The 26861-nt window shown below is 45.5% G+C and overlaps 1 protein-coding gene across 3 annotated transcripts in view; it reads left to right on the forward strand.

Moving 5' to 3' along the window:
- Positions 1-2744: 2744 nt before the first annotated feature.
- LARGE1 (LARGE xylosyl- and glucuronyltransferase 1) overlaps positions 2745-26861 on the forward strand; it is a 438487-nt gene continuing 414370 nt past the window's right edge. For 2 of the 3 annotated variants that reach the window (XM_065886980.1, XM_065886981.1), the window contains exon 1: positions 2823-2928. In XM_065886980.1, coding sequence (XP_065743052.1) covers positions 2823-2928 — 106 coding nt within the window. Of the gene's footprint in view, positions 2929-26861 lie in introns of all 3 variants that reach the window. The other variant, XM_065886982.1, reaches the window with a different exon arrangement.

The raw sequence follows: 26861 nt of genomic DNA on the forward strand, positions 1-26861 counted from the left end.
AGCCCTCTGCCTTTTCATCTTGTCTGTCTTTCTGTGAATGTGGTTTTTGTTCCACAGGCTGCAAGATTGTAGTTCTTCTTGCTTCTGCTGTGTGTTGTAAAGCGTTTTAAAAAGTATTATTTAAATAGTAATGCCACTTGAGTTCCGGTCCATATATGTTCCTACTTTCCTCTAAATTATAAATTCTTCTATAGCTTTTCCAATTATATTTTTGTGTATTGCGCTTTTTTTTTTTTTTTGGAATGGGAGCAAACAGTGTTGATATGTTTGACCCTGGGAAAGAAAATAATAAGATTCAGTATGATGGCTTTAGTTTCCAACAGAAGGAAAATGCCCCCCTGGCAAAGCTGCTAGAATGAATTACTTAAGGAGAGCAGAGCCTGAGGTGTCTCTGCCCTCGGTGTGTGTAACCTTTGGTCAGTTAATCCATCTTTCTGGGTCTTGGTTTTCTCATCTATAAAATGGGGAGGAAAAAATAGCACCTACCTCATAGGCTAGTTTGAGAATCAAACAAGTAAAAAAACACCGGAAGGTGCTTGATGCATAATAAGTGCGACTTACTGCTAGTTGCCTTTACCATAATTAAGTGAACTGTGAAAAAAAAAAAAGTGATTTTATAGTAATGGTACCTACCACCTGAAGGAGGATTAAATAGGTGGGTCTTTCAGGTTTAAAATACCCATGTGCCATGCCAGTCAAGACCTTTTTGTTGAAGTCTATTTTCTACCAAACCCTTTTGGGGCGGGGTCAGGGGAGGGTGGGAATGGCGAGAGATGAAAAAATGTAAGTAAGGCTGCTCTTTGGTGTTCTGGAAGGGTGGTGGGGTCACGTCTGCCTGTGCTTGATCATGTTTGCTAGTCGCTTATTCTGGGGGGCTCTCATTTAAGGCTCATACCATCCCCCACTACAGAGGGCAGCGCTTACGTTATAGATGGACAAAATGAAGCTTCCCCAGAGACGGGGGCCTTGCCAAGGTCACAGCTAGTCAAGTGTGGTATGTGGATTTGCATCCAGATCTTTCTAAATGCACAGCCTCTCCTCACAGCACTCCCTCTTCCTGAGAGATCACCAGCATTGCTGTGCTTCTCATTCTTAGTGACTAGCGGAGATTGTGTGTAGGGTTTGTTCCCCTAACTTCAGAACGGAAAACTTCCCTAGGGGGGACTTCTCAAGTCCACATTCTTTGTTTAAAGGGATTTTGCTTTTTCCGGTTTTACTTTCTTGTCCACACCCTCCAGCCCTGTAGTCTTTGATCTATTTCCAAAGAGGGTCATTTAGAAAATCCCGTCAGAGTGGTCACAGAAGAAAGCTTAGCCTTGACAGCTGAGGTTGGCACTGTTGGATGTTTATTGCCGGCAAGTTGCCGAACACAGATTCCTGACGCTTGAGAGGGTCGCCTTTGGTTAGAATCTGATTCCGTTTATTTGTTCGACAGACAATTATCAGGCCCTGCAGGTGACAGGCGGTCGGCTAAGTCTCAGTGAATACAAGGTGAGTCAGACGGGGCACCTACCTTCTCGAAACACCAAGGCTGGTGCGGAAGGAAGACACTTAAACCAGACCATTGTCACATAGGGTTTAAGGGTTACGGCAGAGGGAAGGACACGTTCAAGGGGACATTTAAACCAGGTCTTTGGTGGTCGTTCCTTCCTCAGGAATCTGCAGCCTTTTATAACTGCCTGCCGTGGCAGTTCTGCTTTGTGAAGGAGGCTCCACGTGGACTTTTCTCTCCACCTCCAGCCACTGTGATGTCTGTGTTGGGAGCTGTGAGGACATGAGATTGTATGGTCTGTTAGTTTAAAAATTTTTTTGTAAGTCACATGCCTTCCTGGTCAGGTACTCAGATGAAAGATCATTCGCCCTCTGCTCGGTCTGGATTGACCTTCTGTGTCTTCTTTGAACCTGTCTCAGCCATCCTTCTGCGTAGTCCACGATTGTCCCTCTGCAGGCTGGTTGTAGGTTGTCTGTCTGCTCCCCTCCGGTCTCTGCATGTTTGAATTGTTTCATGCTTTTCTGGCAGTCTTCTGTGAAAGGGTGGAAGCTATTAAGACAGTCCCTGTGGAGTGTTTCTAGGTTTTCCCCTGTGATTGAGATGTAACCTCCCGCCCATGACGTTGGGGCCTCTCCGGTCTCCTTTCCCTTGAGTGTGTTGTCTGTTAGCCTTGCCCGCCTTCCGCAGTTCTCTCTGCCGGGAACACGGGGAACAGTTTTGCCCTCTTGACTAAACATGGACGGGTCGGCACTTTCATCTGTCCTCCCATAGAGGTCTGTGCAAATCTCTGTCATCACATTCTTGGGGTTCCTGTGGATGTTTTGTGTTGGTCTTTCTTGTTAGACAGTGTTCTTTAAAGCCAACCCTTACTCTGGTCACTTTTGAAAACACAGTACCTGGTTAGTGCTTGGTACATATAAGATGCTAACTAGGTGCTCTTTTTAATAAGTGTTTAGTCCAGGCTTCAAAACTCACCTAAACTATAAAATATATGCGTGTATGTATGTATGTGAGAGGGACAGAGATCTGTTATAGTTTGTATCATCCTGCATTTGTTTATTTTGTAAAGAGCTCTCTCAGTTTGGGTAGACTGCAAGACTGCAGCATCATCTCTTGGGATGAAAGATTAGCAGGAAATTGTAGATGAGTCGAACCAGTCTCAGGATTTGCAGGATATTTCTCTGTTGCAATTTGCATCCATTGACAGTGCTAAGAACTCAGCCCTTCCCTCTTTGCTCTTTCTTTCAGAAAGTATTATGAGGGAGGCCGAGGACTCCACGCTCCGGGCAGAGAAACGGCGCTGGGATTAGGGATTGCCACTTCCGAGAGGATGCTGGGAATCTGCAGAGGGAGACGGAAATTCCTGGCTGCCTCGTTGACTCTGCTCTGCATCCCAGCCATCACCTGGCTTTACCTGTTTGCTGGGAGCTTTGAAGGTAAGAAGGAAGCTTTCCCACAGGGAGAGGGATGGAGGGAAGAAGGAACCCTGGCTGTTCCAGAGTCCTAGGAAGAACCTCCAAGTCTTCTAATCCCAGCTTCTCATTCTGTAGAACAATGGAATTTTGATGCCCGATCACAGGAAAAGATTTGCCTAGATTTACAGAGGGAATGAGAGGGAGTTAGTAATGGGAGGAGAAAAAGCTAAATACGGAAGCAAAAATAAGGCGCCCCTGGATGCAGCAGCGTGGCGGAGGTTACACAAACGTCAGATAGCAGCTGTGCAGGCTGATCGCCGTGTTGATAAAGAGGAAAAGGTTGGGTCCTGGGGGGATTACTTAGCTGTTTGTGGAGTAAGATGTTTCATTCATTCTTTCATCTGTTCATTCACTTATCTGCACAGTCAGCATTTTGCTACTGTTTAACATCTATGCTAAACCGGGTACTGGGAATCCGGTGATAACAGATTTGGACCTTCGGAGTGCAGTGAAGGAGACAGGTTAACATGTGATCTCTGTTCATTGCTGTATGTGATACTCTGTTAAGATAAGGCAAGCCCAGGGCGCTGGGGGAGAGGGTGACTGAGGCTGTCAGGCGTGCTGGGTACAGAAGATGAGTAGTGATGCTGACCGGCTGAGTACAGGAGCTCAGCAAAGGAGTCGCCTTCACTAAACAAATAACAAACGCTCATCCCTGCCGCGTTCCCGAAATCCACAGAAAAGACGAGTCTCACATCCTTCCAGCCAGCAGTTTCAAAGGCAGTGCAGTGTTCTGAGTATCAAAGATGGTTTTCTAAGCTTCGGGGAGGGAAGGAGTGGCAGTGTTGAAGAGCACACTTGCTGTTTATTTACCCCAACACTTGAGTTAAAAATATATATCTCTCTCTCAAGTGAAAATCTGTCTCCAGGAAGTCACTACTGTGTTTTTTTAAACATGTCCTTTATGCATAATTTTATCGACAGCTCAAGGCTACCTTTTAATTAGGAGTTCACTGCCTGAGCTTTGCCCTGAGTTCGCCAGGCTGAATATAAACGAGGTGGAACTCTGTGCCTGCATAGCAGGGAAGGGCCCAGGGCCACACCCCTGTCCCTTTCCTGCCCCAGACATCCCTGGAGTAGTAGAGCTTTCATCTAAGCAGCTAGATAGATTATGCGTGGCAGTGGATGGTTGATTTTTGGCAAAGAGATCAGAGGGAGGAAGGTGAGTTGGTTTTGGCACTGGAAGAGGTAGAAGGAAGCATTCTCCAGGGATGATGGGAGAGACCCTGTGAAAGAAGGCCAAGAGCATCGGTACTGACACAGGTTTAACACACGAAAACATTGACTTTGCCAGTATAACTATAGTAATAATAGTATAACAACAATAGCAATAATGATGATAACAATATACACCATAATATTTTGAGCATTTCTACATGCCCGGCGTTGTCGTAAGGACTTGACATCTGTTAACTCTTCCTCCACAATAATCCTGTGTGGTGGGGACAGATGAGGAGGGCAAGGAAGATCAGCTTCAGTGACGTCCCCAAGGGCCCAAAGCCAGGCAAGATGTGGCCTGGATTATTGGACTTGAGAGCTGTAATACCGTGTTGTGGATTGGGCTTCGGCGGGGGTAGACTTTGGTGGGGGGTGGGGAGGGGGTGCTGACAAAGTGTCACGTGATGTTTTTGGATGTGTGTGAGGGAAATTGTACAATTTTGATTTTTCACTCATTGGTAGAAACCCAACATCAAATAATTTTGGCAAAAAGGCAATTTGGGGGCTAATAAAAGTAGTAAGTTGAAAGGTAGCGCTAGCTTCAGGCAGGGTTGGATTCAGGGGCTCCAGTGATATTTTTGTAGCTCCGTCTCTCTACTTTCCTTTGCTCTACTGTTCTCTGCTGTGGTTTCTTTCAGGAGTAGCTTTTCCTACCCAGTGAAAGCTTTGGCTTACAACTTATCCTTACCAGTCCCTTGTAGAAAAAGGAGGACTCCCTCTCCCTAATTCTCCAGCATTACCTCTGATTGGATTGCCTCTGGTCACTCGTGGTCTGGAGAGCATTCACTGTGGTTGGGGGAGGCTAGTGAGGGCAGCCATGAGCCCTGTGCCTATTTCTGGTCACAGGGTAGAGAAGAGTTCCCTTAAGCATGTGGAGGGAAACTGGGGAGGGGTGGCCCCCAAAGGTAAATGGTGCAGTTCCCCAAAGAGGAGAAACTACGAGTTGATCTGGGTTCTGGAGAATTCACACGTAGCTGTGCTTCGTGATGGGCTGACGTTGACTTGAAGGTCGCTTTACAGCATCACGCTCTCTGGTCCAGCCCTGGCCCATAGAGGGACTGTGCTCGTTGACTTTGAATGATTTTATTAGGCAGGCAGATAGATTGCATTAAGTAGGGGCTGGATGACGTGGATACATTAACAGAAGCATTCTAGCTAGAAAGATTAAGGTGACGGATTTCTTTTACCGGGTATCAGTTAATCCACTGATTTCTTTTACCAGGCCCAGTTAGTCCACCGGTCCACTGCATTTATTTCTGGATGCTACACTTTAAGAACAGTCTAGGCAGGTCAGCACATTTAGGAGAATATAGGTGAATGATCGTGTCAACTCAAACCTTGTTTCATACGAACTAGTGGGAGAAATGGGGCTGCCTTGGAGAAAAGCAAAGGCTCCAGGTGTACAGGATCAGCTTCAGCCAACAGTCAAAGGGCCGTCACCTGAAAGAGATCAGGCTTATTACTCTGATGGCCCCTGAGTCTATGGAGGGACGTGGCAGGGAGCCAGATGTCAAGCTCATCATGATAAGCGTCATTCTGTCCATTGCTGGGACGAGCTGCCCTGGGAGGGAGGGATGAGAGGTGTGCAAACAGAAGTGTGAGCATCAGGGGCAATTGCACAGGGTGATCTACCTGACCGGTCCTGACCCAGAGAGCGTGAGACTAGAAGAGGCTGAGTGTTTATCCAGAGACAAAGGTTTCCTCCTCAGAGTTCCTGCCGGCTGCCCCAGGCATCGGTACGCTTCCAAAAGAGCCTGCAGAGACATCCTTTTCTCTGTAGTTAAACAGAACAACTTTTCAGTCCACTTACTGATACCCTTGAGTTTTCTGGTTCAAGGCAGGTGGAGCCATAAATAAGAGACAGAGTAGCTGCCTGGATTCACGGTAATGCTATTCAGGCTTTATGTGGGTGTATTTAGTTTTCAACCCTGTTTAATTTCAATGGATCGTCTCCTGAGAGCAGGGTCTAGAACTCTCCCTGAGATGTGGATGCTCTTAGCATAAGACTCCGGAGTCAGATTACACGCAGAAGCACGATATATTGAGAGAGCACTGGCTGGGGTCAGGGTCTCAGGCGCTAGAATCAACTCAGCAGAGTAGTCGGTGATTTGGGGCATGACCATGCCTCTCTCTCTGCCTCTTCCTGCTTGAAACAACGTTGTAGGAATGAAGCTCACCTATCGGTACACTAACGTTCTACACGCTTATGATTCTAAGCATTGGGTGTGAATGAATTGGAAATGAGCAGAATCTTCTCCAATTAATGGGAAATAGGACAGGAGGAGGGAGTAGGCTTATTGTGATTTGCTCGGGAGTGTGGATCCAGGATCAGTGCATAAAAGTTACGGCGAAGCAGGACCTTTCTCAGTGTAAGAAAGAACGGCTGTTCTGACACATTTGCCAGGCGTTGGAGCGCACCGTCTGGGAAAGCATTGAGATCCCCCTTCCCGGAGCTGTTTGTCAAAGGCCAAGTGACCATTGGTTGAGGATGCTAATCAGGGGATTTTTTTGCTGGTGCTTTAATCCCCGAAGTTCCTAAATGCTACTGACTTCATTTCTTCCCACACCCTCCTTTGTTCCTCCGCCATCTCCATGAACATCCCCAGCTACCCATGCTCCAGGCTCTAAGCCTTCATTCTCTTCCTTCTTCATTCCCTCCATCGCTTGGTCGCCATATCCTCTTGAATCTGATCTTGACTTCTTGCCTCTGTGTCTCTTGTTTCCTTCCTTTCAGCACCTCTGATGCCCTGGCTCAGCTGTCTGCGTTCATCCTTTGGCATCAGGACTGACGTGGCAGCCATCCTCGTCTGCCCTCCGGCCCCATCTCCTCGCACCCTCCTCACATTCCCCATCCAGCCTCGCTAGACTTCCTTGATGCTGGTGTGCACTGCCCTCGGTCCTCTGGACTTTGCCCATGTTGTTCCTTCCCCTCGTGTCTTTGCCTGACTGAGATCCTCCTGTCTCAGCTTAAACATGATTGCCCCTCACTCCTTAACTCGCTGGCTTCCTCAGCTACCCGGTCCTGACACTGCCCCCGCTCCCTGCTGACTTCTCATCCTTTCTCCTCCCTCATACTCAGGGCACTTCGTTTTTCTTGTTTTTATAATTGCTGTCTTCACGACTGACTACAGGCATCAGGAGGGAAGTGGTTCACTCTGTCCATCCCTCCATCTCTAGCACCTACTATGTGCCAGGAGAACTGTTTGTTGAATGAGTGAATGAGCGAAGGAATGTGCACTCTTCTGCCTGTAAGTGCTGGCAGCTGTCTTCACTGCTTCCTGGATTAACTCCAGACTCCTTATCATGGCTCTGGGGTCTTTCACAGGCTTTCTCCCTTAGCTTATAATTTCTGTCTTCACTCAGGTGAGGGTGCCTCATCCAACACACTGAGAAAACGCCTTCACTTTTGCTCTTTCTGCCCAGGATACAGTTCTCTGTTTCCACAACCCTTCCTCCCAGCCTGCACCTTCAGTGCCCATATTCAGTGTCATTTTCCTCTAATGTCTGATCCTATACAGAAACTTCTCTGGCAACACTCACCGAGGGAAATTTTGCTTGTTTGGTGTCTTTCTAACCACTTGCCTGTGAGATTCTTGAGACAAGAGCCTGTTTTACTCATCATCACATTCCCACAGCCTGAGCATCACTCTGGCGGGTTCTTAGTAAATGTTGGCTGGAAAGGGTTCCGCTATTAAGGGCAGTGGGAGCCAGTGGTAGACGAGGGCTCTTCCTAGTGCTCTGGGCATCTCCGATTTTGAGACCTCAGGATATGGTGCCAGGAGCCTCACCTGCCTTCTGGTTGGGATGTTAATTCTGGGACTTGACTAGTTCTGCTTAAACATCCCTCCAACTTGAATTTAGAGCATGTCTGTTATTTTCTGCCAGAATCACCTTTTCTCATGGGCATGAGAGTTTTGTTTGTGGGGTGTGGTTCTTTCTTTTCTGCCCATCAGGGAGATGGCGTTCAGCTGCTATTGAGTTAGCAACAGGTGGAAAAGGGTGCTTTTCAGTGGTTCAGAAAATTGATCACACGTTGCCCTCTCATCATTTATAACCAGCTCTGCGCAGACGCCGCGCAGACGCTTCCTGTGGTCAGGGAGGTGGGCCGGCGAGGGTGTGGGTGTTATTTAAAAGCAAATGTCTTCGGAGGCTGCAACGTCCAGAACTTTTAAAAGCAGTGTCATGAATAGGCATAGGATATTAATTCCTAGCCGATTTCAGCCCGCACCTGCCTTTTGTCGTCCCCGAACCCTCTTCACTGTTCATGCGCTTCTTATCAACACAACCTCCTCCTGAAATGAATGGCTGGAGAGTCGTCACTATAAATTTCAACAGGAAGAAGTGAGGTCCTGACATTTGACCATTTTGAAGAGTTGCAGTGAGAACCAGCGTTGTAAGTTAAAGCGTTTTCTTTGTTTTATCGTCACAGGGGATCACGGGGCACATGAACAGAGGAGTAGGGGAGATGCGGGCTTGACCAAACCTGACTGATTTCCCAGCCCTGCATCCCCTCTCCCCGTCCGTCAGCCCAGACATGGTGCCAGGAGGTCTGTGAATTCAGACCGTGCAAGGTGCTAGCGGATAACGTGCTGGAGGTTTCATTAGCCCCCGAGGCTAGGCTGTGTGGCAGCTTTGATGGCAGCCGAGCTATTTTGCCTTCCTGCCAATGGCCCCGACTTAATACGGATATTACCATAGAAGGATGTTATGGGGTATAAGAACGTAGGATGCTGAATGCGAAATGAGATGGTAAGGGTAATATAAAAGTCATATTGATTTTTTTTTTAATAGATCAGAAATGAAGGGCTTTCTTAGCCAGTGCTTAATAGCATCAGTGCCGGGCCTAAGCAAAAGCCTATAACGGATGAGAATGTGCAAGTGAGACTCTGCGAGTGGTGCCCCGCCACAGGGCACAGGGGCTGCGTGTGTCTGCAGTTCTTGCCTTGGGCAAAAAGGCATCTCTTCGAGGTCTTGGAATCTGAGAGGGCAGGGGAAGTCTATCACGATTTTATTTGGTTGTGAGTTGGTTGCTAAGGTAACCCCCACTTTTCTTACACCCAGCTTTTGATCTTAAAATCATATCAGTGATCCTGCTGGGGTGGAGAAAATGACCCTGATGTGTCAGTTGGCTGCATCTCCTGGAAGAGCTCATGGCAAGAGTCTTAGACCAGGAGTCAGGAAAACTGGTTTCCACTAATCCCAGCAGCTACCTTGTATTAGTTTCCAGTGGCTGCTGGAGCCAATTACCACAAATGTAGTGGCTTTAAAAAGCACAAATTTATTATCTTAACAGTTTCAGAAGTCAGAAACCTAAAATGAGTCTCATTGGGCTAAAGCCAAGGTGCTGCCAGGGCTGGTTTCTCCTGGAGACCCCAGGAGAGAATTCATCTCCCGGCCTTTTTCATCTTCTAAAGGCTGCCGTTTTCCTCGGCTTGTGGCCCCTTCCTCCATCTCCAAGGCCAGAAGAGTAGCATCTTCAAATTACTCTTTCTGACTGTGACCTCTGCCTCTGTGGTCACATCTCCTTCTCTGATTGTGACCTTCCTGCCTCCCTCTTACAAGGACCCTTGTGATTACTTTGAGCCCATCTGGATAATCCAGGATAATTGTCCCATCTCAAAATCGTTAATTTAATCACACCTGCCAAGTCCCTTTGGCCAGGTAAGGTAACATAGTCACAGGTTGTGGGGATTAGGTTGTGGGCATATTTGGGGAACCATTATTAGGCCCTCCACACCCCTCCCCCCCAGTCCTATGCTCCTGTATCCCTCCATCTTGTTATTGTTCTTTAGAGACAAAGTAAAGTGGTGTTGTACCATCTATTTTCTCATATGGACATCTTATCCTGCTCCAGGAGTTTTGGCTTCAGTAATTTTGATTTGATACATGAATATCTAGCAAGACTTAGCGCTCATGAAAAAGGCATTGTATTCAGACGTGTTTGCCCGTTCAAACAATTTTGGATTATAATACATTGCCTATAATAGGTGCTTCATCGGTAACCAGTGACAGGTTAAGGTTTTCTGAAATGAAAGGCCCAGAACTTCTGCTCTTTGGGGGTTCTGGTCTGAAAGTGATTTCATTTATGTTTTAGTTTCAGATACCAATTTAACAAACGGAGGGGGATTTCATCAACCTGTTGATGGTTAAGGAGGTCTGTTAATTTTAAGTAGATGAGAGCCACTTGTGTAACTACTTGGAAGACTCTTTGGTATTATCAGCCCAACATATCAGTTCTGTCCCCAGCCATCTACCAGAGATAAATGTGTCTACATTAGCACAAAAGATGTGTTAAGAGCACGTTCACATCGGTGTGTGTGAAATGCCTGTCCACAGTGAAAATAAACACATAAATAGTGGTATATATATTCATATATATATGAAGTACAGCAGAGCCATGAAAATCTACTCACAGATAATACTGCACAAAAGAAGACAGACACAAAAGAATAAATACTGTATGATTTGAATTATATGGGCAAAAAGTAATCTAGGGGTGGAGATGAGACTGGGACAGGACAAAAAGAAGACTTTGGGGTGCTGTCAGTAATTGAATTTACTTTTTATCCTGTGTGATTATACAGGTGTGTTCACTTTGTGACATTTCATCCAGTTTTTCATTTATGATTTGTTTACTTTCCTGTATGTGTTCTATTTATTTATTTTTTAACCTCTGCAGGTCTTGAATAAGTACCTGAATTAAATATAAGTACCTGAATTTGAAGAGCTGGTGTGGGTCTTGCATTCTTTTCAGATGAGAGGGATTTTATTAACCTTTGGGAATTAAGAATCTATGTCACTGTTTAACTTTGAAATTCAAATGCTTCTTAAGCATGGGACTTCTCTTTGGAGATAGATGTTTAACATTTCTGTGTAACCACATTTCCATTTTTTCTTCCTTCTGTACCTCACCATTTGGACATGTATTCCCCCTGTGAGGGTCTGATAACAGCTCTGACTGCAAGATCGGAAATTTGCCCATAAAACCCTAATTCTGAAAGAGTGTTTTCATCAATTTGAAACAAGACCAGTATTTCTACCAGAAGTCTGGCGATGACATAGCTCCAATTAATATTAAAATGATATTATTTCATAATATGGACACCAAACCACATCGGATAAACATTCCCATCTGTATTAGTCAATAAACATCTTCATAAAGCCGTGGTGCCTGGAAAACAAAGAAAACTTCTGTGTATTGTAGGAGATAGGAAAACATGAAAAGGCTATGTACTGTTTAAACTGTAACTGTAATGGAAACAATAGCAATATCTGTTTATTGCTTGTTAAACGGTAATAGGCTGCCTCTGGCCTGCAGGTGTGTTGGGTTTGGCCTGCCAACTGCCTTTACCGTTTTTGAATTCATTATCAACAGTTAAAAATTTGGAGATTGCACATAAAAATCATGATATCTGGCTTTTCTTAATAAAATGGAAATATCTAGCAAACTGGACCCTCATTTCACGATAGCACCCATTGGCTGGAGCTGAGTAGTAGCTGTTCCTTTGCCCAGTGTGTGGATGAATCACTTTGTCATGGTCCCTGCCCTCCCTGGTTGTCCCATGCTCAGAGTTGAATTGAGAAGAAAGAGCCCCTGGTCTTTGCTTACCTCACTTGCTGACCCCGGTCGGGCTCAGGTTAACTTTTTTTTTTTTTAAACATTTTTATTGGAGTATAATTGCTTTACAATGGTGTGTTAGTTTCTGCTGTATAACAAAGTGAATCAGCTATATGTATACATATATCCCCATATCCCCTCCGTCTTGGGTCTCCCTCCCACCCTCCCTATCCCACCCCTCTAGGTGGTCACAAAGCACCCAGCTGATCTCCCTGTGCTATGTGGCTGCTTCCCACTAGCTATCTGTTTTACATTTGGTAGTGTATATATGTCCATGCCACTCTCTCACTTCCTCCCAGCTTACCCTTCCCCCTCTCCGTGCCCTCAAGTCCATTCTCTATGTCTGCATCTTTATTCCTGTCCTGCACCTAGGTTCTTCAAAACCATTATTTTTTTTTTTTTTTAGATTCCATATATATGTGTTAGCGTACGGTATTTGTTTTTCTCTGACTTGCTTCACTTTGTATGACAGACTCTAGGTCCATCCACCTCACTACAAATAACTCAATTTCATTTTTTTTATGGCTGAGTAATATTCCATTGTATATATGTGCCACATCTTCTTTATCCATTCATCCGATGATGGGCACTTAGGTTGCTTCCATGTTTGGCTATTGTAGATAGAGCTGCAATGAACATTTTGGTACATGACTTTTTGAATTATGGTTTTCTCAGGGTATATGCCCAGTAGATTGCTGGGTCGTATGGTAGTTCTGTTTTTAGTTTTTTAAGGAATCTCCATATTGTTCTCCATAGCGGCTGTATCAGTTTACATTCCCACCAACAGTGCAAGAGGGTTCCCTATTCTCCATACCCTGTCCAGCATTAATTGTTTGTAGATTCTTTGATGATGGCCATTCTGACTGGTATGAAGGGATACCTCATTGTAGTTTTGATTTGCATTTCCCTAATGATTAGAGATGTTGAAAATTCTTTCATGTGTCTGTTGGCAATCTGTATACCTTCTTTGGAGAAATGTGTATTTAGATCTTCTGCCCATTTTTGGACTGGGTTGTTTGTATTTTTTGTGTGTGTGTGTGCGGTATGCAGGCCTCTCACTGTTGTGGCCTCTCCCGTTGTGGAGCACAGGCTCTGGACGCACAGGCTTAGCGGCCATGGCTCACGGGCCCAGCCGCTCTGTGGCATGTGGGGTCTTCCCGAACCGGGGCATGAACCCGTGTGCCCTGCATCTGCAGGTGGACTCTCAACCGCTGCGCCACCAGGGAAGCCCGGGTTGTTTGTCTTTTGATATTGAGCTGCATGAACTTCCTGTATATTGGGAGAGTAATCCTTAGTCAGTTGCTTCATTTGCAAATATGTTCTCCCATTCTGAGGGTTGTCTTTTCATCTGGTTTGTGGTTTCCTTTGCTGTGCAAAAGCTTTTAAGTTTCATTAGGTCCCATTTGCTTATTCTTGTTTTTATTTCCATTTCTCTAGGAGGTGGGTCAAAAAGGATCTTGCTGTGATGTATGTCATAGAGTGTTCTGCCTATGTTTTCCGCTAAGAGTTTGATAGTGTCTGGCCTTACATTTAGGTCTTTAATCCATTTTGAGTTTATTTTTGTGTATGGTGTTAGCGAGTGTTCTAATTTCATTCGTTTACATGTAGCTGTCCAGTTTTCCCAGCACCACTTATTGAAGAGGCTGTCTTTTATCCATTATATATTCTAGCCTTCTTTATCAAAGATAAGGTGACCATATGTATGTGGGTTTATCTCTGGGCTTTCTATCCTGTTCCATTGATCTATATTTCTGTTTTTGTGCCAGTACCATACTGTCTTCATTACTGTAGCTTTGCAGTATAGTGTGAAGTCAGGGAGCCTGATTCCTCCAGCTCCATTTTTCGTTCTCGAGATTGCTTTGGCTATTCGGGGTCTTTTGTGTTTCCATACAAATTGTGAAATATTTTGTTCTAGTTCTGTGATAAATGCCTTTGGTAATTTGATAGGGATTACATTGAATCTGTAGATTGCTTTGGATAGTATAGTCATTTTCACAATATTGATTCTTCCCATCCAAGAACATGGTGTATCTCTCCATCTGTTTTTATCATCTTTAATTTCTTTCATCAGTGTCTTATAGTTTTCTGCATACAGGCCTTTTGTCTCCTTAGATAGGTTTATTCCTAGGTATTTTATTCGTTTTGTTGCAGCGGTAAATGGGAGTGTTTCCTTAATTTCTCTTTCAGCGTTTTCATCATTAATGTATAGGAATGAAAGGGATTTCTGTGCATTAATTTTATATCCTGCTACTTTACCTAATTCATTGATTAGCTCTAGTTGTTTTCTGGTAGCATCTTTGGGATTCTCTATGTGTAGTATCATGTCATCTGCAAACAGTGACAGTTTTAATTCTTCTTTTCTGATTTGGATTCCTCTTATTTCTTTTTCTTCTCTGATTGCTGTGGGTAAAACTTCCAAAACTATGTTGAATAATAGTGGTGAGAGTTGAAAACCTTGTCTTGTTCCTGATCTTAGTGGAAATGGTTTCAATTTTGCACCATGGAGAACATTGTTGGCTGTGGGTTTGTTATATATGGCTTTTATTATGTTGAGGTAAGTTCCCTCTATGCCTACTTTCTGGAGAGTTTTTATCATAAATGGGTGTTGAATTTTGTCAAAAATGTTTCTGCATCTATTGAGATGATCATATGGTTTTTATTCTTCAGTTTGTTCCTATGATTTATCACATTGATTTGTGTATATTGAAGAATCCTTGCGTTCCTGGAATAAACCCCACTTGATCATGGTGTATGACCCTTTTAAGGTGCTGTTGGAATCTGCTAATATTTTGTTGAGGATTTTTACATCTATGTTCATCAATGATATTGGTCTGTAGTTTTTTTGTGTGTGTGTGTGGAAAATCTTTGTCTGGTTTTGGTATCAGGGTGATGGTGGCCTCGTAGAATGAGTTTGGGAGTGTTCCTCCCTCTTCTATATTTTGGAAGAGTTTGAGAAGGATAGGTGTTAGCTCTTCTGTAAATGTTTGATAGAATTCGCCTGTGAAGGCATCTAGTCCTGGGCTTTTGTTTGTTGGAAGATTTTTTTTTTTTTTTTTTTTTGTGGTATGCGGGCCTCTCACTATTGTGGCCTCTCCCGTTGCGGAGCACAGGCTCCAGACGTGCAGGCTCAGCGGCCATGGCTCATGGGCTCAGGCGCTCCGTGGCATGTGGGATCTTCCCGGACTGGGGCACGAACCCGTGTCCCCTGCATCGGCAGGTGGACTCTCAACCGCTGCGCCACCAGGGAAGCCCTGTTGGAAGATTTTTAATCACAGTTTCAATTTTGGGCTTGTGATTGGTCTGTTTATATTTTCTGTTTCTTGCTGGTTCAGTCTCGGGAGGTTGTGCTTTTCTAAGAATTTTTCCATTTCTTCCAAGTTGTCCATTTTATTGGCATCCAGTTGCTTTTAGTAATCTCTCATGATCCTTTATACCTCTGCTGGATTAGTTGTTCCATCTCCTTTTTCATTTCTAATTCTATTCATTAGAGTATTCTCCCTTTTTTTCTTGTTGAGTCTGGCTACTAGTTTATCAATTTTGTTTATCTTCTCAGAGAACCAGCTTTTAGTTTATTCATCTTTGCTATTGTTTCCTTCATTTCCTTTTCATTTATTTCTCATCTTTATGATTTTTTTCCTTCTAACTTTGGGGTATTTTTGTTCTTCTTTCTCTAATTGCTTTAGGTGTAAGGTTAGGTTGTTTATTTGAGATGTTTCTTGAGGTAGGATGGTGTTGCTCTCAACTTCCCTCTTAGAATTGCTTTTGCTGCTTCCTATAGGTTTTGGGTCATCGTTTTTTCATTGTCATTTGTTTCTAGGTATTTTTTGATTTCCTCTTTGATTTCTTCAGTGATGTCTTGGTTATTTAGTAGTGTATTGTTTAGCCTCCATGTGTTTGTATTTTTTACAGATTTTTTCCTGTAACTGATATCTAGTCTCATAGCGTTGTGGTCGGAAAAGATCCTTGATATGATTTCAATTTTCTTAAATTTACTGAGGCTTAATTTGTGAACCAAGATATGATCTATTCTGGAGAATGTTCCATGGGCATTTGAGAAGAAAGTGCATTCTGTTGTTTTTGGATGGAATGTCCTATAAATATCAATTAAGTCCGTCTTGTTTAATGTATCATTTAAAGCTTGTGTTTCCTTATTTATATTCATTTTGGATGATCTGTCCATTGGTGAAAGTGGGGTGTTAAAGTCCCCTACTACAAATGTGTTACTGTCGATTTCCCCTTTTATGGCTGTTAGCATTTGCCTTATGTATTGAGGTGCACCTATGTTGGGTGCATAAATATTTACAATTGTTATATCTTCTTCTTGGATTGATCCCTTGATCATTATTTAGTGTCCTTCTTTGTCTTTTGTAATGGTCTTTATTTTAAAGTCTATTTTGTCTGATATGAGAATTGCTGCTCCAGCTTTCTTTTGATTTCCATTTACATGGAATCTTTTTCCATCCCCTCACTTTCTGTCTGTATGTGTCCCTAGGTCTGAAGTGCATGTCTTGTAGACAGCATATATACAGGTCTTGTTTTTGTATGCATTGAGCCAGTCTGTGTGTTTTGGTTGGAGCATTTAATCTATTTACATTTAAGGTAGTTATTGATATGTGTCTTCCTATTACCATTTTCTTAATTGTCTTGGGTTTGTTATTGTAGGTCTTTTCCTTCTCTTATGTTTCTTGCCTAGAGAAGTTCCTTTAGGATTTGTTGTAAAGCTGGTTTGGTTGTGCTGAATTCTCTTAGCTTCTGCTTGTATGTGAAGCTTTTAATATCTCTGTTGAATCTGAATGAGATCCTTGCTGGGTAGAGTAATCTTGGTTGTAGGTTTTTCTGTTTCATCACTTTAAATATGCCTTACCACTCCCTTCTGGCTTGCAGAGTTTCTGCTGAAAGATTAGTTGTTAACTTTTTGGGGATTCCCTTAGTATGTTACTTGTTGTTTTTCCCTTGCTGCTTTTAATATTTTTCTTTGTATCTAATTTTTAGTAGTTTGATTAATATGTGTCTTGGTGTGTTTCTCCTTGGATTTATCCTGTATGGGACTCTCTGCACTTCCTGGACTTGATTAACTATTTTCTTTCCCATATTAGGGAAGTTTTCAACTATAATCTCTTCAAATATTTTCTGAATCCCTTTCTTTTTCTCTTCTTCTGGGACCCCTATAATTCAAATGTTGGTGCATTTAATGTTGTCCCAGATGTCTCTGTGATTGTCCTCAATTCTTTTCATTCTTTTTTCTTTATTCTGCTCTGCAGTAGTTATTTCCACTGTTTTATCTTCCAGCTCACTTTTCCATTCTTCTGCCTCAGTTATTCTGCTATTGATTCCTTCTAGAGAATTTTTAATTTCATTTATTGTGTTGTTCATCATTGTTTGTTTGCTGTTTAATTCTTCTAGGTCCTTGTTAAATGTTTCTTTATTTTCTCCATTCTGTTTCCAAGATTTTGGATCATCTTTACTATCATTTCTCTGAATTCTCTTTCAGGTAGACTGCCTATTTCCTGTTTATTTGTTTGGTCTTGTGGGATTTTACCTTGGTCCGTCATCTGCCGTGTGTTTCTCTGTGTTCTCATTTTACTTAATTTACTGTGTTTGGGGTCTCCTTTTTGCAGGTTGCAGGCTTGTAGTTCCCGTTGCTTTTGGTATCTGCCCCCAGTGGGTAAGGTTGGTTCAGTGGGTTGTGTAAGCTTCCTGGTGAAGGGGACTTGTGCCTGTGTTCTGGTGGATGAGGTTGGATCTTGTCTTTCTGGTGGGTAGGACCACGTGCAGTGGTGTGTTTTGGCATGTCTGTGAACTTATTATGATTTTAGGCAGCCTCTCTGCTAATGGGTGGGGTTGTGTTCCTGTCTTGCTAGTTGTTTGGCATAAGGTGTCCATTACTGTAGCTTGCTGGTCGTTGAGTGGAGCTGGGTCTTAGTGTTGAGATGGAGATCTCTGGGAGAGCTCTCGCCGATTGATATTACGAGGGGCCGGGAGGACTTTGGTGGACCAGTGCCCTGGATTTGGCTCTCCCACCTCGAGGCTCAGGCCTGACACCTTGCTGGAGCACCAAGACCCTGTCAATCACCTACCTGGCTGGTGCTGGGTGACTGTGGATTCCACATAAAGCACTGAATGAAAAGGTGAAAAGCTGAGCAGCGTTTTCATTAGTGTGTGGGACTTTGGTTGTGTTTCATATCTCCTTTATTCTGGGACCAAAGCTGAAGAAGTATCTCTCTCATTTGCATGGCAGAGGTGAAAGGGCCACGTTAACTTTTTGAGTTTGGACGTTTGGGCTTACTGTCTGCCTCGGGCTGGGCTAGGTGTTTTACATACGTGATCTCATTTTTTCCTCCAGACACCTTCATGCTTGTCCCATTTTATAGATGAGGAAGCAGGCTGAGGGATCTTCAAGTCTTTGGCCAAGGTCACCTAAGTTGTACGTAAGGGAGCTGGTATTGGAACCCAGGCCGTGCCTGTAAAGAGCCTGCAAACTGCTCTCTCCCAACAACTTGCAGATATAGAAACAACTGGTGGGTGACAGTTTAAAGTGACTATGCTTAAGTTCCAGACGAGGACAAGACAAACCCTGAGACGGGAACAGGGGCCATCTTCGACGAGAAGGCAGACCATGTTCTGTGGCTGTGGCTTGACGGTGTTATCATAAGCCAGTAATAGGCAGAAAATTCAGTTAAACCCTTAATGCAATTTGTCTTTGTTTCTGCCATAGACTCATACAATTATGAGGGGGAATGGACGGTAGGAATCATCTCGGCAGGCTTACAACCTAAGCAGGTCAAGCCTTTGAAAACTACCCAAGGACTTCTCGTAGAGCGGGAGCTGATGGTGGGGGAGCGTGTCCCTAAATGACAGGTGACACTTAAATCACAGGGTGACAGTAGACAAATTGCTTATCATCAGTGCTGGTCGGTTTCTCCTCCACGAGAAGGGGAACAAACTGTGTACCTCATACACTTGTTAACAGGCTAAGTACAGTGCGTGTTACAGAATGGCAGTAAGTGTTGCTTTTCTTCCCCTCTCTTATTTTCCTAGAATGTTGGAAGGTCATCCTAGGAAAGATGCCAGAGATCACCCACCTGGTCTAAACAAGGTCACTGAGGCACCCAAGGTCTGGAGCATGTGACCGAATGAACTAAGGTCAAAGCCTCAGCCAGTGGCGTAATTGGAATCACCACCTGATTCGCTGCTTGACACTGATGTGTCCGTTAACATTTTTAGTAAAGGCAAAAGGTGAATGCCCCATTTGTTCGTTTCTATCCATCTGTATTTCCAGACATTTGCAGTTAGAAAGCAGGGGGTTAGGAGGGAGGAGGCAAGGAGACACAGACATATATTGTAACTGTAGTCATAAATACACCTGCAGGCAATCATGAACCCATCGGCCACATTTGGAGAAAGTTATTTCACACAGGTGACCTGTTGTGAGAACATTTAAAGAGTCACAAAGAGGAAGGGACCATCCTCTGAAGCAAAGTGGAATCACTTCTCTAAAGATTTTTCTGATGGGGTGTAGCTGAGTCAGTACACTTTATTCAAATTCCCAAACCCCCTGTTAAATGCTGTGTGTCCTCAGCCGAGTAACTTAACCTCTCTGAGCTCAAACTGACTCTTCCAAAGTTGGAGGTGCTGCTTCCTACGTAAGAGGGGTTTTGTGCAGATGAAAAGGAGTCCATCGTGCCTAGCGGAGAGTAGATTTACAGAGTCACTTTGTGTTCAGCTGGGTCTTATATGCTGACTGCTCTCCGAAGCAAGAAATTGCTTAAGGAGTCAACGGAGTTGAGTGTTTAAGATTGCACTGTTTGGAAGAAACCTGAAAATGCAAGGTTCCTTCTCTTTCTAGGGTGGGCTCTTCAGATAGTGGGTATTTGTCATTTTTGCCCCAGCAGAGGGCACTCCATGCCCCATCTGCTGCCCATCATGACTTGGTGCACAGCCAGTGCTGGGTGTTGAAACTTGCAGTGACATCCCAGAAGGAAGTGTCTCCATTGCACCAATAGGTAGCAGTTACAGGTAGGTAGCAGGTTGGTGTTGAATCCGAGCTCTCCCGTATACATTTAAACAATCCTCCCACAACCCCGTCAGGGAGGGAGGGTGTTCTGTTTCCCAGATGAGGTGGCTGAGCTCCAGACTCATTAGGTGCATCACCCACGTGGTTCATTCCTTCAGCAGACACCATCAGTCACTGTCTTAGGACATCGGGGACAGACCTGTGAATTACATGAGCGTGTAATGTCCTGTCTAGTGCAGGAAGAGAGATGATTCACAGACAGATTCATACTCTGCTGAGTGGTGATCCATGCTACAAAGAGAAAGCAGAGAGGCTTGTTGAGGAATGGGGAGGGGGAAAGTGCTTTTGATAGCGTGGTCTGGACAGGGCTCTCTGGTGATGTTTAAGAAGAGCCAGGCAGAGATCGGGAGGAAAAGCATTTCAGGCACAGGGAATAGCAGAATGTGGAGAGCACTTGGTACCTTTGCAGAAGAACAGGGAGGAAACAGGGCAGCCAGAGGGAAGGGAGAGGAGGAAGCGGGGTGGACGAAGCCAGGAAAGGTGTAGGACCCATCTCACAGGCCTTGGGACAGAGTCTTGGAACCTGTGTTCTGAATTCTCTTTCCTCATCCTGTCTCTTCCTTGGGAAGCAAGCCATCTGGACTTGCCTTTGGCTGCTAACCTAGGACGAACCTAAGAGTATTTCCTCCTCCAGCCCGTAAGGAAGTCACCTGGATCTCTGGTTCCAGAATTGCTAGATGATAAGAATCACCTGGGCACCTGCTGAACCTGCAGACGCTCAGCCCACCCGGGACCGATACTTAGGGAAAATACAGTGCCAGGGCCCCGGCCCAGGTTTGCTAAATGGGAGTCTGCAGGGGAAGTTTCCAGGTATCTGCATTTTTAACAAGGGCCTCAGGTGATCCTTACCTCCTGGCCAGTTTGAGAAGTTTGCCCTGGCTAAAGTGAAGCCTCTGGGTGGCTGATCTCAGTTCCCCTCCTCAGCCCCCGGCCTCCAGGACTTGAATTTAATAAGGTTGAATCAGGTAGGTGATGACAGCACTGACTGAGTGCCTGCTGTTTGTCTCACAAAGCAGCTTTATCTCCTTTGACATTTAAATCTTAGTCCTGGGCTTCCCTGGTGGCGCAGTGGTTGAGAGTCTGCCTGCCGATGCAGAGGACGTGGGTTCGTGCCCTGGTCCGGGAAGATCCCACGTGCCGCGTAGCGGCTGGGCCCGTGAGCCGTGGCCCCTGAGCCTGTGCGTCTGGAGCCTGTGAAAAAAAAAATCTTAGTCCTCACAGCCAAGTTCCTGAGGGTGATATTATTATCCTCACCTAATATGTCGTTTATGCTTCTGTTAATCCCGTGTGTTGAACCGCACGTCACTTACATAACTTACCTCCTTTTCAGAGCTGTTGTGTAGACTTAATGGTGTGTATTAGAAAAGTGCCTGGTGCATAATGAGTGCTGGGTAAATTGTTATTAGTATTTACTGTGACTTCTACACCCTTCAGATGGTGAGGCCTTGCCTTTCTGTAGTCAACGCTGAATCCTGTGTCTTTGGCACAATACCTGGAATAAAGTAGATGCTTAATAGGTGTTGAAGTGCCAGAAATGAGGATGCTATTAGCTCCTCTTTATGGAGCATTTAAATCCTTGACTGGCATTAACTCATGTGTTCCTCAGAACTGCCCTATAAAGTAGGTACTGATATTCCCATTTTACAGATGAGGAAAATGAGGCACAGCCAAGTTCAAAAATCAGTTTGAGGTTCCAGAGCTAGTAAGTTAAGATTTAACCCAGGAGGTCCTGTTCACCAAGATCTAGCCGAGGTTCCATTGACCTCTTAAGTTGGCATTACTGATCTTCCCTCTTTTCGGTGTAAGATTCCTTCCTTCTGCTCTGTTCTCCAAGGAGATTGGGACAAGTTGGTCATTTCCTGTGTATAAATAACCCTTCACATACACTTGGAAAAGGTACTAGATTCAAACTTCTCCAGGCCAGGTGGGCTCAGTTGTGCTGACTTTTCAGACCATGGCTTTTCTCTGCTTGCCTTCTGGGCTTCGCTGCCAGGTGCCTCTGCCCCGGTTGCTGATTGGCCAGGCTTCAGGGACAGGTAAGGGTCAGTCCTTCCTGAGCAGTAAGGTAACTGGGCCCTCGGCTTCCCTTCCCAGGAGCCGTACCTGTGATTTATGCTCCCTAGGATGCTGTGCCTGGCTCACTCCACAGAGATTTGGGGCAGTTGGGGTTCCAGAGCTCTTGAAGTCAGCAATCCAGAAATGAACGCAGGCACACCTGCGTGCCGGGAGAGGCTGGGCACACCTGGGGGCTCGTTCTGGGGCAGCAGTGAGGGAGAACGGTCAGGAGAGAGAGGAACATCTCACACACGGCTGTATTTCATGTTTCGGATAAACACTGAGGTGAGCGGCATGAAGGGGCGGATAAGTCAGCATCTCTGGGAGTGCGTATTTACAGAATTTTTCTATTCCTCTCTCACCAGTCTCTTAATAGAGAGTCCTGCTCAGGTGGCTCTCTGAGCAGAAAGGAGTCTGCTTTTCCCTTTGGTCCATTTCTCTGCCCCAAACAGTCTCTGCCTTGCTTTCCAGATGCTTCAGTGACAGGTAGTAATCAGAAAGAGACCCTGGAATTGCATATTTCCTCCGCTTCTTCGCTTGTTCCGTTCGCAGGTGACATCGCTGGTCTCCTGGCTGTGAGGGAGTTCCCCCCTTCTGTCCTTACTATAGGATAGTGGAAGTTAACACTGGCCAGCGTTTGCTTTGTGCATTGTTCGAAGCCCCTCTCTCAGGTGGGACCTGCCCTCCTCCCCTCTTACAGATCACGTGCAGGATGTTGAGAATCTGCCCTGGACGCAGAGCTAGTGTGTGCAGACTTGGTTGTGTGACTCAGAGCCCTTGCTCTTAACCACGGATGCTCTGCCTCTTGCTTCCCTCCTGGGCCGCCTTTTCCTCCCTCCTTTCCATTCTGATCAGTAGCCTGCATGGAGGTCTTCCTCTGTGCCGAGCACCATACCAGTGACCAGGGGTCAGAAGTAAGATTTAGATACAGAGGAGTGAAACAGCCTGGGTGAAAGGGAAATTTGAAGGTGTTCCATGTACATCGTGAAGCATTTCCATTGCCTATCAGAGAGGAGCGTCTACCTCCCAGGAACGAGGACAGCAAATCGGAGTGGGAGGGGCGCAGCTTTGCAGCCAGAAAGCTCTGGGTCTGTGCCCCATAGCAGCTGTGTGACCCCAGGTGCGTCTCTTACTTTTTCTAAGGCTCAGTTTTCTCGTGTATAAATGGGAACGGCCATACCTCCCATACAGATTTATTTGAAGGTCTGAGTGTGATGATTTAGGTAGGCACCTGATGCGTACTGGGCTCTCAGTAAATCCCAGCTTCTTGTTTTATTACGTTTATTTTTGATGAGGTCATTTATCAGTGAACTTCAGATCTGTAATTGCAAATAAAATATAACATAGGAAAATCTCTCGACACATAGTTGTTGGCCAATAATTATAAAACAGAGGCTTCATTTGCATGCAGTCGGACTGGACTTGTTGCCAGCATAATGAAAAAGCAAAATGAGGGCTTCCCTGATGGCGCAGTGGTTGGGAGTCCGCCTGCCAATGCAGGGGACACGGGTTTGTGCCCCGGTCTGGGAGGATCCCACGTGCCACGGAGTGGCTGGGCCCGTGAGCCATGGCCGCTGAGCCTGCGCATCTGGAGCCTGTGCTCCGCAACGGGAGAGGCCACAGCAGTGAGAGGCCCGCGTACCACAAAACAAAAATAAAAACAAAAACAAAAAACGGTTAAAAAAAAAAAAAAAGCAAAATGAGAACAGAGAGTGGCTAAGTAGATGGCTCAGGGTCACTCTGCTCGTAAGTGGCAGAGCTTTCTCGTTGGATCTGTAGCAGCTCTGGGTCAAGCGAGGCTAGCATTGTCTTCCTCTCAGAGAAGATGAAGACCCAGGGAAGCTGAATATATCTTGTCCAGGTTTTCAAGTCATTGGCACCTAGAAGGGACTTCATTCACCAAACAGCCACGTGGCACATCAGGGACTCCGTTTCCTAATCTGTAGGATGGGAGTGATACTGTCTGCCCTGACCTCCCCTCAGAGTGGTTGTGGAGATCAGGTGAAATATTGCATGAGGAAGAAAACCATGAAGTATATGAAGGTGAGCTGGCCTGACAAAGGACAGGTAGAACTTCATTACCAGCTCGTACTTTTCCAGGGCTCCCCTATTGAGTCCATTTCCATTTTCTAGAAATATGGAAAGCATTTGGAAACAAGGAGCTATTTTTGGTCCCCACAAGGATCTAGGGTAGAAGTCAAAAGATGAAGTGCTTCCTCCCTCTGAATGTAGTCAGTAGCTGAGGTCTGTGGGATAGAAGATGGGGGCACTTAGCCCCATAGGAGAATTTCTGAATTTATTCCATGCCCCGTTGCATCATTCAGAGAGCAGCCTCGGAGCCTGGGTTCACACCTTCGCTCTCCTAGCTCCTGCCCCCCCTTTAAGACCCAGCGGCAAGCCGCACTGCCCTCCTCCTGGTGCTCTTTCCAAAGCCTTTTTCCTCCCAGCCCCTAATGATAACTCTTTCCTGTGCCATTCATCCACCGCTAGGCATTTTAGAAGCAGGGTCTGCAGTCTGGTGTTGATTTCATACTGCCTCATCTACTTATTCATTCACTCAAGAAAAATTCATTGAGGACCTGCTATGTCCCAGGCACACTTGGGTACTTTGGAAATACTCCAGTCCTCATGGAGCTTACGAGTCAGCAAACAAGAGAATGACGCCTGCGTGCGCCATTTGCATATTGTGGTCAGGAAGGACTTTGACGATGTGCCGTTGGAGCTGAAGCCTGAAGTATAATCGCGAGCCAGCTGTGTGGGGACAACACCCCGGCAAAGAGAACAGGCGTAATTGCTCAGAGGCTGGAAAGAACCGGATGTGTCTGGGTGAAGCTGGTGGAGTCCAACAAGTCAGGGGTAGATGAGCAAGAGGATACGAGGTCGGAGATGAGGTTGGGGACGTAGGCAGACACCCCGTGGACAGGCCACTGAAAGGAGTTTGGACGCTTTTAAAGTCCACGGGGTGTCTGCCTGAGTCTAAGCTGATAGCAAGGCTATGTGTGCTAGTGTCCTGTTTCTGCTGTAACAAACGATCACAACCAGATTTATTGAACCAACACAGATTTATTCTTAGAGTTTTGGAGATCAGTCTAAAATTGGTCTTGGGACTTCCCTGGTGGTCCAGCAGTTAAGGCTCCGTGCTCCCAGTGCAGGGGGCCCGGGTTCAATCCCTGGTCAGGGAACTAAATCCCACATGCCGCAACTAAGACCCGCCACAGCCAAATAAATAAATGTAAAAATAAAAAATTGGTCTCGCTGGGCCGACATCGGGATGTTGGCAGGGCTGATTTCCTCCAGAGGCTCCAGGGAGGAGGCTGTTTTCTTGCCTTTTCCAGGTTCTCGAGGTTACTTGCATTCCTTTGCTGTTGGTGCCTTCCTGCATCTTCAAAGCCAGCCATCACATCATTCCAGCCTCTGTTTCCATCATTACGTCTCTCTGACCCTGCCTCCCTCTTATGAGGACCCTTGTGATTACATTGTACCCACCTGGATAATTAGTGTAATCTTTGCATCTTTGCATTAATTTAATCACATCTGCAAAATCCTTTGAGGCAACATAGTCACAGGTTCAGGGATTAGGATGTGGACAGCTTAAGGGGTCATATTCAGGTGTGTTTCCAAACAATCAATCCTGGTGTCTGGAGAGAATGATCTAAGGGGCGTAAGAATTTAGGCCAGGCCTCCAGCTAGGTAACTCACATGGTCATCCGGGTGAGCTGTGAGGTGACCTGAACTCAGATGGTGTCAGTGGAGATGAGGCGGAAGTGGCCGTCTGGAGACAGGGTTTGGAGGGAGAGCTTCTAGGTCTTGGTGACGTTTGGACTGTGAAGGTGAGAGACGGAAAGGATCAAAGATGACTCCCAGGTCTTGATGGGAGCAAGTGGATCCTGGCTGGAGAAGCCTGGAGGGAGAGCAGGTGTGGGGCAGGCGATCGATGGCTGGTTTGGGACATGAGAGAGCAGAATAAAGAGAGCAGAATAAAGATCTGACAGTAAGCATCCCACCTGCTCACAGCTGGGTATTGGGACCCTTGAACCACTGACACCCAGCAGGAAGGTGAGCTAGGACTCCAGTGTCAACCATCTTTCCTAGGGAAAAAAAAAAGATGTTATATGGAAAGAAAGATTGGGCTGCCTTTTTCATTTCCAGAGTGAAGTCTACGCTGTGCTGTAATTTTTATCATAAAAATATGGTTGAAGTAAAGCTGGAGTGCCAGCTTTATCAGGTGGTGCGCTCAAGGTATGCTGGGGTGGAAAGCGCATGGGTGGCGAGTCCGATTCCGCCACTCTCCAGCTGCGTGGCCTCACAGCCACTCTTGACCTTTCTGACCCTCGGCTCTTCATGGAGTGGTTGTGATACTTAAGTGAGCTAATACGTGAGCCTTGAATGCATGGTGCCAGGTGTACAGGGCTTGTTCTGCAAGTATTAGCCTCCTTTAAGGGAAAAGGGATGCGAAAGAACGTCACCATCATCTGCAATCATAATAGCCACTAATTTATTGAACACTTACTATATGCTGGGCGCTGTCTGTGATTTACACGGATTAACTCATTCAGTCCTCACAACCACCCTGTGAAGTTGGTCCTGTTATTACCCCCACTTACAGGTGAGGGCACTGAGGTCCAGAGAGGTTAAATTAGTTGTTGCCCAAGGTCACTCTGCTTGGGCTCAGACTCGCCTGCCATTCTGGCCCCCAGGGACCGTGGTTTGACTTACTAAGCTATACGGTCTCTGTGTGTAGAGAGGAACCATTGTCATCCCCGTCTTACAGAGGAAGAGACTGAGCCACCAAGAGATGAAACATAGAAACACAGTGGGTCGGTGGTAGTTGGCACGTTTCTCATTGATGGATGTTAAAAGCTGAAGCTGGTTCTGCTGGGACTCTGAGTCCAGGAGTTGTTCTTTGTCCTGAGCGAGGCTCCATCTGGA

This window comes from Phocoena phocoena, chromosome 11 (assembly GCF_963924675.1).
Source record: "Phocoena phocoena chromosome 11, mPhoPho1.1, whole genome shotgun sequence".
Lineage (NCBI taxonomy): Eukaryota > Metazoa > Chordata > Mammalia > Artiodactyla > Phocoenidae > Phocoena > Phocoena phocoena.